Source organism: Sipha flava, unplaced genomic scaffold, assembly GCF_003268045.1.
Source record: "Sipha flava isolate LNK unplaced genomic scaffold, YSA_version1 43_pilon_pilon, whole genome shotgun sequence".
NCBI lineage: Eukaryota > Metazoa > Arthropoda > Insecta > Hemiptera > Aphididae > Sipha > Sipha flava.
Genome location: NW_020273171.1, coordinates 2,362,732 through 2,376,025, shown reverse-complemented (window position 1 = coordinate 2,376,025; position 13,294 = coordinate 2,362,732). Strand labels below are relative to the sequence as shown.

General features: G+C 28.2%; 2 protein-coding genes across 2 annotated transcripts; both read left to right on the top strand.

Annotated features, from left to right (window-relative positions):
• Nucleotides 1-2,627: 2,627 nt before the first annotated feature.
• Nucleotides 2,628-4,554, top strand: LOC112689409. The gene is made up of 3 exons (XM_025563103.1): nucleotides 2,628-2,761; nucleotides 3,732-3,914; nucleotides 4,010-4,554. The coding sequence occupies exons 1-3, from the start codon at nucleotides 2,638-2,640 to the stop codon at nucleotides 4,153-4,155; spliced, it is 453 nt and encodes a 150-aa protein (XP_025418888.1). The 5' UTR covers nucleotides 2,628-2,637; the 3' UTR covers nucleotides 4,156-4,554.
• A 1,299-nt stretch (nucleotides 4,555-5,853) lies between these two features.
• On the top strand, nucleotides 5,854-12,507 carry LOC112689369. The gene is made up of 6 exons (XM_025563058.1): nucleotides 5,854-6,244; nucleotides 7,439-7,594; nucleotides 7,786-7,991; nucleotides 11,878-11,943; nucleotides 12,011-12,217; nucleotides 12,478-12,507. Exons 3-5 carry the CDS (start codon nucleotides 7,917-7,919, stop codon nucleotides 12,176-12,178), a joined length of 309 nt encoding a protein of 102 aa, XP_025418843.1. The 5' UTR covers nucleotides 5,854-6,244; nucleotides 7,439-7,594; nucleotides 7,786-7,916; the 3' UTR covers nucleotides 12,179-12,217; nucleotides 12,478-12,507.
• Nucleotides 12,508-13,294: the final 787 nt, after the last annotated feature.

Here is a 13,294-nt window from a genome sequence, read left to right as displayed (position 1 = left end):
ATGTTATATGGTGTGATATTTTTATTTATAATTAATTAATATATTATTATAATTATCATTATTATTTTTTTAAGAAGTTAGAATTAACTTTTTATATTCTAACTTTTGCAAAAAAAAAAAAAAGTAATTTTAGTACAAAAAAATGTTATTATATCTAAGTGTTATATAACTTAAAACTTAAATTGATTACAATTTGTGAAAAATAGAAAATATATTATTGCCTATGAATAGCACAAATTGTATTAAAATATTTCGGAATTATGAAATATGACGTAAAAGATTCAATAAAAGTACTCAGTAGTTCATTCAAATAATATTTATAGAATAACAATGTGATAACTAGGGCACGGATTTTTATACAAATGCATGTTCTACAATTCACTTTAGGTGCGTTTACATTAGAGTCCGAACACGAACGAACGCAAGCGAATGCTCCTGAACGAATACGAACGCATATTTGCTAGAAATTTGGCCGCGACCGTTTACATTGTTCGCTCGTTCGTGTTCGACTGTCTTCGCTTCTACAAAAATCTTCACTCCTAAATACCTACTAATTACACATTTAGTATCGACAAAGCGGTACGGGCCGAATGCCGTTTAAACTAAACGGAGAGTTTCTTTGATCGTACCGCTCTTGGGGCGAACGCGAACGAATGCGTTCGTTCGCGTTCGGCCTCACCGTTTACATTAGTTCGTTCGTGTTCGGGCTCTAATATAAACGCACCTTAAGAATAATTTCTATTACAAATGTCAAAGTCTCGTGCTGTATAGAATCTTATGGATAATTTTTGTTTTTGCATATTTATATATAATTGCATAGGGAATGCATATCTATAAATAATAATTTAAAAAAACTGTGTTCCGATTCATAAATTTTACTGTTTTAAATGATTTTATTTTTAACTATCCTCTGGTTAAAGTTATTTCATGGACTAATTGTCGTCACCGAGGCCCATTGACAGCAGTACCACAGAATATATTCAAGGTCATATGTTCAGATAATTTGGTTCGCGGTGGTGGTATGGCGTGATAACATGAAAACAGATTACAACAAATTGGACGACGATTGTGCTTTTATAATTATATTCTGTGTTATTTAAAGAAGAGTTAAATTTAAGAAAAAGTTCATAAGTTCACAGTCCACTGAAATTAATAGTTCAAATGAACTATTCTTTAGTTCATCAAGTTCAATAATTTAAATAATTCATACAATTTGATTTAAAAGATCCGGACTTTAGTGATAACTTCTCCTTTGCCTTTCTCTCAACTATTTGGGGTTGGCCTCCCTTATCATAAACCTTTACTCGTCTCGATTTTCTATATTCCCTACACCTGTTATGTTTTAGTGATAATTTATATCATATAATTGATATTCTTTGAAACATCGGATTTCATTAAAATTTCATTTTCAAACGCTTAAAAGTAGGGCTGTAATATTAATACTCTAAAAACAGAAAAAATTCTCTAAACGTGATAAAAAATTTGTTGATTATAGATTAAAAAAGATATCTCAAAAATATATACATAAAATAATTAAAAATCATTTGACTAAACATATTTAATTATATTTATTTAACATAATAATAATAATAAAATAAAATTTGTTTAATATTTACATTTTATTTAAGTGATACCTAGTTTAATCAAGTAGCAAACGTATCTGCCAATACAAAGAATTTTAGGAGTTTTGCAATGTCTCACCTCATAAAATCCTGTATCCAGCACAAACCAGGTGGTTATCATTATTAATAGTTATCAATCGAATTCTAGAACAGTGGCAACCAGGGCTTTGCACTCGAATTAACCCGAATCCGTAACACCCCTGAAAACCCTTAAAAAATCAAACACCCAAAACCCATGTAACCCGAATAAAATATTGGTTTTAACCCGAACCTCAAATAATTTTTTATTTTACAATCCTTACGTGCATGGGCGGATAGGCCTATCGGGAAATCGGGATTTTCCCGGTAGGCCCCCATCAATATTATGCTCAGAGGCCCCAACCCCGAAAAAAAAAATTAATTTTTATGAGACTGTAAAATAATACCGGCAGGCGGCTGCGTACTTGTAATTTTTGTTTATACCATATTCAATTTGCTATTAGGGGCCTCTGTATAATACGCGTTGATACCCGTATAAATGTATAATAGGTACCTACTACCTATTTTGTTGTATTTACTATCATGCTACTAAAACTAAATAATGTATAAATTGTAAATATAAATAAATATGTTCGTTGTTCAAAATATGACAAAAATAAACAACCATAATAATAAATAATAATCAATAGGTATTATAAGTATATATAAATATAAATTACATTTTCCATGAGTGATAACTATAACTACTTATGACGTATCTGGTATTTACGTTTATATAAATATATTGTATCTTAATAAATTTGACTTGTTCTATTTTTAAACAATGATTATCAATATTCAATGTGGATGTTGATAATAATATCATATAACTGTTTTATTCTTACTCTATGCCAGTATGCCCTATGTTATAAACCGATTATTCATTTTATCAAGTGTTATTTTTATTTTACTTTTTGGCTTTCAATTGTAGTCGTGGCTTTTAAATTTTTGTTAATTGTGTTTTAATTTATTAAATAATATAAATTATACTACAATAATGTCTAAACGAAAATTTGAAAGTGGAGCTTCAAAAAGAAAAAGAATGGATCAACATTTGTTAATTAAATGTGCCAACAATAAAACTCAAAAAAAGTTAAATTTTTATTTAGCAAAAAGTACCGGTAAGTAATATCAGCTTTACTAATATATGGTTAATGGTCATATAATTAAATTTTAAATTAGGAGCATTAAGCCTATAGGAACTATATTCTTCGTAAATGTGTACACTTTTTGTTTCATTTTGTAGTTATACAAATTACATTGTTCTTTGTTTTACAATATTTTTGTAGGTTCAAAATATATTTAACATAAACCTAATAGTAGGCAGGTATATATAATACCGGTACCAAATTTATTTACAATATTGTTACCTATTTTACTTAATACAATAAAAGATATTATTAAATAATCAATATTATTCAATCATTTTGAAACATCTTATGCATATTTTTATTCTCTGATAAAAACTAAGAAAAAAAAAGCACAGGACACAGGAGTTGGGTGGGTTAAACGAGATGAATTGATAGATTAGGCATTATAGGATAGATTTTGGAATTATTTTATATTATAAAAAAAAAAAAGATTCTGAACAAAGTCGAAGATGTCAGCCTTAAATTGTAATATATTTTATTTTAATATCCTAGTTAAAGTAATTGTAATGATATAATAATATTCAAAATTCAAATGAAGTAATATACCTATGTAGTAAAATGTATAGTTTCAGACGCTCGTTAAAATTTTTTAATTGAACCGATCGCGATATTTTTTATAATTATTGTAAGCAAAAATTATGAACAATCTTGTACTAAATTTTCATTTCTTAACTTTTAATACAAAGATTTTTATACATTTTCAACTACAAAATAATTTTCAAATATTCGTGATTTCGACAAATTTTGTCGATTTTTGAACTTCAACTGCTTATAAAAAAATTGTGCCTATGCATTTGAATAATTTTTGAATCACTCTTAGATAAACTTATGCCAGATCTTCTATTACATTTTCAAGTGTTTCGGCTGAGTCAAATAAATGTTACCAACTTTTATAAAAAAAAATCTAATTTTGCATGTCTTGACCCTAATTTCAAACCAGATGTAACACTTCCAAAAAATGCTCTTATTGGTGTGTTTGACAAGATTTGCAATTATTGTCCAGGAATTATGTACGAAGACTTTCGAAATGAATATATAAACTTCATATCAAAATGGAAAGAAATAAAAAAAAATATTGACTGTGTATATACTGAACTACAAGACTATGATGAAAATATTGATGGTAATAACAAAAATAACTACTATTTATAAATGTATTAATTTACCTACCTATTTAATATTGATGATATCATTTTAATTTTAATTTTGTTTTTTTAGAATGTTCAAATGATGTTGAAATTTTAGTATCGTGTAGTCATAATCCAAACACGAATGCAAAATATTGTGTAGTTTGTTGCTTTGATGTGCTTGTGAAATACAACTTATACACAAATGCATATCCCAGTCTGTTGCGTATAAACTAATGCTGACATTATCCGTAACACAAGTAGGATGTGAAAGGAGTTTTTCTAAATTGAAATATATAAAAAACTACTTGAGAAATACATTGGGCCAAGACATTTTAGAAAGTTTCATGCTAATGAATGTTGAAAAAGATTTACTTAGTACAATTGGTTCAAATGATGTGATCAATAAATTAGCTGCTAGGAATAGTACATTTAAAAATTTGTTATAATTTTAATAACTATATTTTTTTTTAAATTTATTGTGTAGTACATAATATATAATATGATTTGATTGTAAAAAGTATTGCGAGCGAAGCGAGGATTTTTTTTTATATATAGTACAATATATAGGCCCTAGTTATATGAGGCCCCAATAAATATATCCCGGTAAAAAAAAAGTACCTATCCGCCCATGCTTACGTGACATATCATTTTGTATGTATTTTTGTGGTTATTTCAATTTTGTCATTAGTTGTTTAATAGTAAATTTATTATTCATAGGAATAATTTCATAAATAATATACAAAATTGTTAATTAATCTAAATTTGTCTAAAGACAATATACCATATTGTCAGGTGTGCACAAATGGTATGGTATGTTGAATGTTCAAGTGTAAACAACTGGGATACTATTTTTAAAATTATCCCAAGCGGATACATCGTATTATTATAATTTAATAGGTAATAGGTCTTCTACGAATCACTGAGTCGTTATTTATTGCAATACTGTAAGTCTGAAATAGAACTGATGTCTCGCGTATGATTACCTAAATTGTTGTTCGCGTTATTCGTATTTGTTCAATGTATGGCGTGCAGTACACGTGTCTATGGCGTGAATGGTCAATTTTTGTCGGTGTAATAATTTCATCGTAACATTCACGAGTACAAATTATTAATATTTTTGTATTACGCTGTCCTAGCTAGTGCGTTTTTAGTGTGTGCACACATCACAAATCATAAGCGGAAATTTGGTGAAATTTGTAGGGGGGTGGCTGAGCACTATTTGCTTATTACACCTATAGATACCACTGTGCGCAATTATTTATTTCAACAAAGCAATTTACGAAGTTTGACAATTTGACATTTTTAATCAACAATTTAAACAAAAAAATAATTAGGTGCCTTATCTTAAACATTTTTGGAATAGGTATTCTAAACAGAAATTATTAATTAATTAAATTAAACAACCTATACGGGTATTATTACATATAGAATCAATTTAATTATGCACGGGAAATCAGGAAATAGAGTTAAGTTATTAAAGGGGGGAGGTCTCTGTGGTCGAATCGGTGTGGTGCAATGACCACAGAGCTCGCACACAAATCGGACAAATACTAAATTTAAACAATCAGGCCACAACCTACAACTAAGACTTACAACACGGAAAATACTGGCACGAAGATGGTAGAACGAATAAATGGCCGACAGGAACGGAAAACCTCACAAATGACGGATGAAACGCAAACTTGACTGGACAATGACAAGAAATTCACAGTTAATTTGCGTAGGTGGTTCAAGAAAACATGGATGCGTCAAGTAGACAATAATTCACAAAACGGTTTGGTGTTAGTAATTAAATAATTTATTTGGAACACGTTGTGGTAAATTATATATGTTGTCGTAATGGCATATACTAATAAGGTAAAAAGTAATTTTAATATATTAAAAAATATGTATAATAATAATGATGTTTGTTACCGTAATGGCGAACAACAAGAAAAAATAACTAATAATAATTTACTGGTGCTTCAATAGCGACTGAACGACGAACGACAAAATAATAAAAAAGACCGTGGTACAACAAACGCGACCGACGAACGAACGGCAACAAGAAAAAAAGGGGACGGCCCGATATCGCGACCGACAAGACAAAAATAATTATAATTATATAATGTATAAATGATAATAATTGCACGAAATCATAATAAATAATTGAATCACCATATACATTTAAATGGTATAATTCACATACGAGTAATGGACAACGAGGACGGGTGGAAAGATTGGAACAGACGCAATCGCCGCCATGAGCGTGGAATGGTGTGGTCGCACCTTCCAAAGTCCGACAGCACGGATGGCATATATTAATTTGATAAGCACGCGAACAGTTAGTATTTTTATTTAATTTATTTAATTTTAATAGATATTATAATTTATAAGCTTCATACACATATAAAATAACCCCCTATTCCTCAAAAATAAATTGTAGTTACACCATTGCTTGAAATTAACATAATGATAGTTTGGTCTAAAAAACTGTTGCACAATTGTATAAGAAATTGATATTTTATTACATAGGCAGGTAACAAAAATATAAATATTTCTTAAGTGGAGAAAGGGGACTCAGCTTCCCGATTACTCTCCACCAATATAAAATAATATTTTTTCTTGACTACTTAACACCCGTATTAACCAATATTAACCCAAATAATAACGTTATTAACATCCAAACGTTTGTTTAAATGTTGTATTGCGGTGTTTGAACACCCGAATATATTCAACACCCGAAACCCGAAAAAATTATTCGGGTGTAGAGCCTTGGTTTTTCTTATAGGTACTTTACTTATTGTTTTGAAAAAAAATAGGCCTTGTGGCTTTCACAGTATGTTTGAGTGGAAACCAATTTTTAGACTCTTTCCATAAAATAAATATATAATATTTTAATATTTATTAAAAAAATACCTAATTTAAAACGTTCTATTGAGAAAATAAAAACAAATAATTACCTGCCCTTCATTAATAAACATTACCTATGTATGTACATTACGCGATATGCATGTTTAAGTGTACAGCAGATGTAAAACATGTATAAACATTGCAATCAGATAAATAATTTCTAATGTCAAAACGATAATATTACAATAAACAAAAATCTGGTTATACTAGTTTATTTTAAAATTGTGAACCCGGAGTGTATACATATTAGTTTATACAAGACATTGAATAGATTTACAATTATCTGGTTTTATACGTATTTCATCTAATAAATTAAAATGAATGCTGTACAATTTGCCGTTATTAGAACATTAATCCTTGTTTTACTTTTAACATCAACTTGCCTTTCAATACCAAATGAAAAATCACAACAAAAAAGTCAGTCTCTAATTTAAGTAGATTTGAGATAAAAATACGTTTTTCCAAATTTAAATGTTTAGAATAATGTATGCTTTTAGTTTTCGAGACAATATTTAACTAAAACTATTTCTGCTAATTATAAAAATTTATAATAAATTGCTATTAAATCAAGCCACGGAACTTAAAACCAACATAAACTTGGTTCAATTAATTTTTATTTTTATAGGTCTTGGAATATCGGCGTGTATTTATTATGGTTCAAGCAATGGATCAATATTACCAGTTGATAACTTACCAGAAGCGTGCACATCTTTTATTTGGAACGGGTTGTTAGCAGATGTTAGAAACAATGTCAATTACGGATTCAAGAATAAATCAAAGGGTAATTAAACGTACAAACATTGATTAATATATTTAATATATTTGTTCAATGGTACAAATGATAATGGGTCGGTAGAAATGATTGATCAATTTTTACCGTTAACATTCAAGAGATTCTGTAGGAACTAATCATAATTTTTAATATAAATAGTTTTAAATTTTTATAATATCTTTTTTTTTTATTTTACATAGGAAACGAATTGGATCTACTTTTAAAAAGTAATAAACCCGTGTACGTGTATTATGGTTATATAACTATGGAAATTTGGACTTACGTCCTCGGGTGTGCCGATTGTAATTGAGAAGCATCCATTCGTGAGTCAATGAAAGGGTTAAAGGCTTATATGAAAGCTCATCCGGGAATCAAAGGATTAATTCTTTCTTATCTTCAGTTAGATGTAAGTTTCTATTTGTAATAATTTATACGTGTACTATTATAATATTATAATAGTATTTTTATTTTTATATTTTTAAAATTAAACAGTCTGTAAATCATTTTTAAAGAATAAGCACTACTGAATTTTAAAATGTAAAGACCTTTACTAATATTAATACATTTATTGAAGCGGTCTATCAAAGGAATTAACGTTCCTCTTATCGTATTTAAATATATAACACATATTATTTAGATATAGATATAAATCCGTTTTTAAAATTCCTAAATAACATTGCTAAGTTGATTATTAATGAAAAAACGTATTGCATATTGTTTATTTCATAAAATCATTGACTAATACTTGATAAATGTTAGGTATCAAGTTGTGAATGATTGAAACAAATTAGTCTTAGGGATTACAGAGTCAATTAATATTAAGTATCCATCAGTAACAGAAACACAATAACATGTATCAAGTGACAAGTTAATTTGTTTCTGATAATGTGATTTCGATTTAAAACAAATATCAACTAAGTATATTTGTTTACGGATTATACAAAAATGTAATCTCTTTTTCAAATTCATGCAAATAATTTAATATAATTTGTATGAATAGTTTTTAGTTTTCATTTACATACAAGTATATCTGTAACATAATACTATCGAAAGAAAAATAAACTTATTTCTTGATGACTTTAATGGTGAAAAACTATTAATTACTGATTTTAATTTAACTTTAATGAACATAACACATTTTTTTTGTAGGAAAAATCAAAAAAATTTCCTAAATTTACTGAAAAACTAATGATATACATTAAAATAATGAGGGACACATTTCCGGACTTGGAAATTGGCATGAGCTTTTTTGGAAATACCCTAATGGACTACTATGCAAATCCGAAAATTGAGTGTGAGAGTTGAATTATCATTTATTTACGCGCTCTAAAATACAATGAAGAATAACGTGCTTTTATATACTGTATTATTAATGATCGGCTTACACGTATTAAACAATAATTTGTATAATGATTCTCATTTTACAGAAAATTATTTTTTTTATTTTCGTTTAATTTTTTAAGGGTTGGACATCAAAGTTTTAAGTACAGTAGTGGATTTCATTTCAATTAGTATACTCCGTTTGAATAAATGTTCGTTTAAATCGAGAGTCGACAGCATTACTCCAGTAGATGGAAAAGGAAATTAGACATTGGTATTTAAATATATATTATATATATGTTATGGTGAATGATGTAAACATGGTAAAAGACGCCATGACATCATTTACCTAAAAATTGGTAAACGTTGTAAATGCAGACATTCTCCGGTTATTGTCGTCAATCACCAATTTAATTGGAGAGTGATGTTTAATACTTTTATAAACGAAAATCCCAACTAGCAATAACGTCGATAACCCGAGTAATAATATGAAATAATCTTTTAGTTTATTAGTTAGTATCGACGGGTATATTATAGCGAGTTGTATTTGCTACGAATGTGTGTTTTATAATATTATTTGTAAAAATTTGTGTCACCAGTGAACGAAATATAATAAAAGTTAGATTAAATTATAGTGTTAAAGTTTTATTCAATTTTAATATTGAAGTATGCAGAACAAATTTAAAGCAGCAATTGACAAAATTGTCAGCACTAAAAAGAGAGGTGACAATATATTTTATTTTAGTTCTGAAGAATACAACATCAAGATTCAAAAAATAAAAAAATTAATAATTGGAACACTAAAAAAAACGGTAACGAATAACAGACTTATACGTAAATATGATGTTGTGTCAATTGGGGGAAAAGAAAAATTGATTAAGCCTATAGTTGATAATGAATCTGACGTTTTATATTACGTCACAGTAGACGAGTTGTTTGAAGTAATTCACACCGCACATTTAACAGTAGGGCACGGTGGTAGAAATAGGATGATGGCTGAGTTAAAAACAAAATATTGTAATGTGACAACGGAGGCAGTTATGGCATATTTAGGTTTATGCAGTAATTGTCAAGTAAAACAATCAAATCCGAAAAGAGGGCTTGTGACAAAACCAATTATACATACCGCATTTAATTCAAGAGCGCAAATTGATTTGATTGACATGCAATCTCAAAATTATAATAATTATCGATATATAATGAATTATCAAAATCATTTAACGACATTTGTTATTTTAAAACCTTTGAAGACAAAAAGGGCCGAAGAAATCGCTTTAAATCTGATAGATATTTATACAATATTTGGTGCACCCGCTATACTCCACTCGGATAATGGTCGTGAGTTTGTTAATTATATTATAACAAATTTAAATGAAATATGGGGAGACATCAAAATTGTGCATGGCAAGCCTCGTCATAGCCAGACCCAAGGATCAATTGAACTCGCGAATAAGGACGTTGAAGAAATTTCGGCTTCTTTGATGGCTGATAATAAATCAAAAGACTGGCCAATGGCATTAACATTTGTGCAATTTCAAAAAAAAAATCGGGCTTTGAACTCAGGTAAGCTATTCACTAAAAACAATTTTTTTTAAATAATTTTAATTTTAATTAATGAATTAATTTTTTTTAAATTTAAACATGTTTATAATAGGTATTGGAAGATCACCATACGAGGCGATGTTTGGTTGTACAGCGAGAATGGGGTTAGCTTCAGCAGGGATACCTTACGATGAAATAGAAAAACTTAAGTCAGAAGAAGATATTGAAGAACTTTTTAATAACAACAACTATTCAGATTATATTAATGCAGTAGAAGATGATTTAGTCAGTGTTGGAGATTTTGAAAATGAAATAAACTTGGAAACTGAAATATTTATTAAATTTAAATAAAATAAATACCCGAATGTTTGAACCAGGTACAGAATACGGGGTGTTGAAACACAAATATACACGAGCACAAATTTCTCCATGTAAAGAAAAATTTCTAGAGCTAGATGAAGCCATGAAAAAAATTAAAGACAAGGAAATAACATTAAGAGAAGCAGCAGGACATGGAATAGCTGGTCATCAAGGATTTAATCGATGCAACTGCAAAACTGGTTGTGGTACTAAAAAATGTGCTTGCAATGCAACGGAAATGTTGTGCAATTCAAAATGTCATAGTAACTAAAATTGTATAAATAAATAATTTGTAATATGCACGTATTTTATTATTTTATTATTTTTTTTATTTTAACAATAAATCATTATTATAAATAGTACCTATAGTAAAAAAATCAGTGTATTATTTGAGATTTATCATCATTTACCACTAGTTTTGGTAAATGACATCAATGACCGGTGAAAGATGTACATTTGAATTTAAAATCTGGTTTTTTACATCATTTACCTACATAATCGAATCATTTTGGTAAAAGACGTCATTTATCGGAGAATGACGACATTCACCAATATTCATCTTTTACCGTAACATATATATTATGATTTGTAATAAACATTGGATTAAATATTTAAATGCATTGATTTTTTCTAGACTAAACTACAACAAGTATTAGAGAAACATAGCTTACCAAAAGAAAAATTGTATTTCTCTACTAATTTATTTCCCAAAAATGAGGAATCATTATTTAAGCCATGGAATACAACATATCAACAGGTTAAAAGTTATAACGTATAATTCTATATTGATTAGCCTCCACCTTTTTTGAAAGTGCTACACACGAACTATAGACACTTATCAATAGCAATTATTAAAATACTTTTGTTTTTAACACAGAGAATTATAGAATTATAGATATCGCAATTGTTATGTTACTCTTAAATATATAGATTTTCATATCTTCTTGTTTTCATAGCTTATAATATATAACGTATAAAATTTCGAATGAGTTTTTCCGTGTACAAATAAAATATTTATACATTAGCCGTATAATCATTAACCAAGTGATGTTTATCTTATATATTTATAGATTTGTACCCATCCAGGTGAAGCATGTAATTTTTGTGTAGACAATACATTATCGTTTTACCAAAAAGTAATGATTTATACATATTAATGCAATTTGACTTTTTATATGATTAATGAAATATGCACAATTTCAGGGAAAATTTTTCAAGGAAAATGCAGCAGGTTATATTGGGGTGTATATTGATTATGCTGATCCTCATTGTAAATGTGGTTGTGGTCGTCCGTTTGCTCCATTTTATGACATTTTAGATGGTTTCAAAAGTAATCATGTTCCAGATAATTGTTCAAAAATGAGCGGTTAATAGCTTCAAAATTGAATTTGTTAAAGATTTATTATAAATGTATGTATTATTCGTTGGTAATTAATATATAAATAAAAAACATATAGTTTATATTTAAAAATAAATAAAATATTAACTATTTAATAAATTTTAATTTTAATTAAATTTTTAATTATTTCATTATTCGTTAATAATGTTTACTTGCATTTACACCGATACCTAACTAAATACTTAAAACTATAAAATAAATTTACCCATAAAAGTCATGCTCTTTTCTTATGAAAAATCACTTACATTTTAATGTTATATTTTATTTTTAGTTACAATTTTTAATCAAAAGTAGAGAACGTAAATTCAAGATTGGATACAAGACTAAACACGTCACATCGTGTAGTCTTATACCTAATGATAGTTACAACTTGCTTTCAACTTTGATTACTTCTTTGGCGTAAATCTAGAAAAACCACTTAATCGTTGCGATGCCAAAATGTTGTACACAAACATTTGTCATTCGACATATGGATTACCGTTGCATGGTGTGGTGAACAATCGTTTGGCCAGCGTTTGAAGGTATTTGATGTATCGTGTAGCACCACCTTTGTTTGCATACATATCAGTCATACTCGTCATACGATTTACCGATTTACCGACACACCGTATACCTTATTTGTATTTAGGTACCCCTATTAAGCATTGGTTATTGCTGCATAGCTCTTATCAATTGAATCGGTCATTTCCAATAGGCCATTTCTCCACACATTTTTAAAACTATTTTTATGTGATAGATGCATTTAACTCAGCGACGTATACAGAAAATATTTTTGGGAGGGACTATTATGGACAGAGTTAAATTGCCACTGCTATCTAAGAATTACTAACAAGACACAATAGGTACTTATCTACATTTCATTTACAGAATGTCCCAAAACCATTTGACAAAGGCAATAACAATTGTCTCAACTGATCACATTATTTACGTATTTCCTATAGTAAGTATAATCCTGTAATTATGAACAAAGGATGTATGATCTGGTACTTGACTAATATATATATGCCTACTAGACTACTTCTATAATAAAATATGGTATGAATAAAATATTCTAGTATTATACAATTATTTATTTATTTATTTATTAT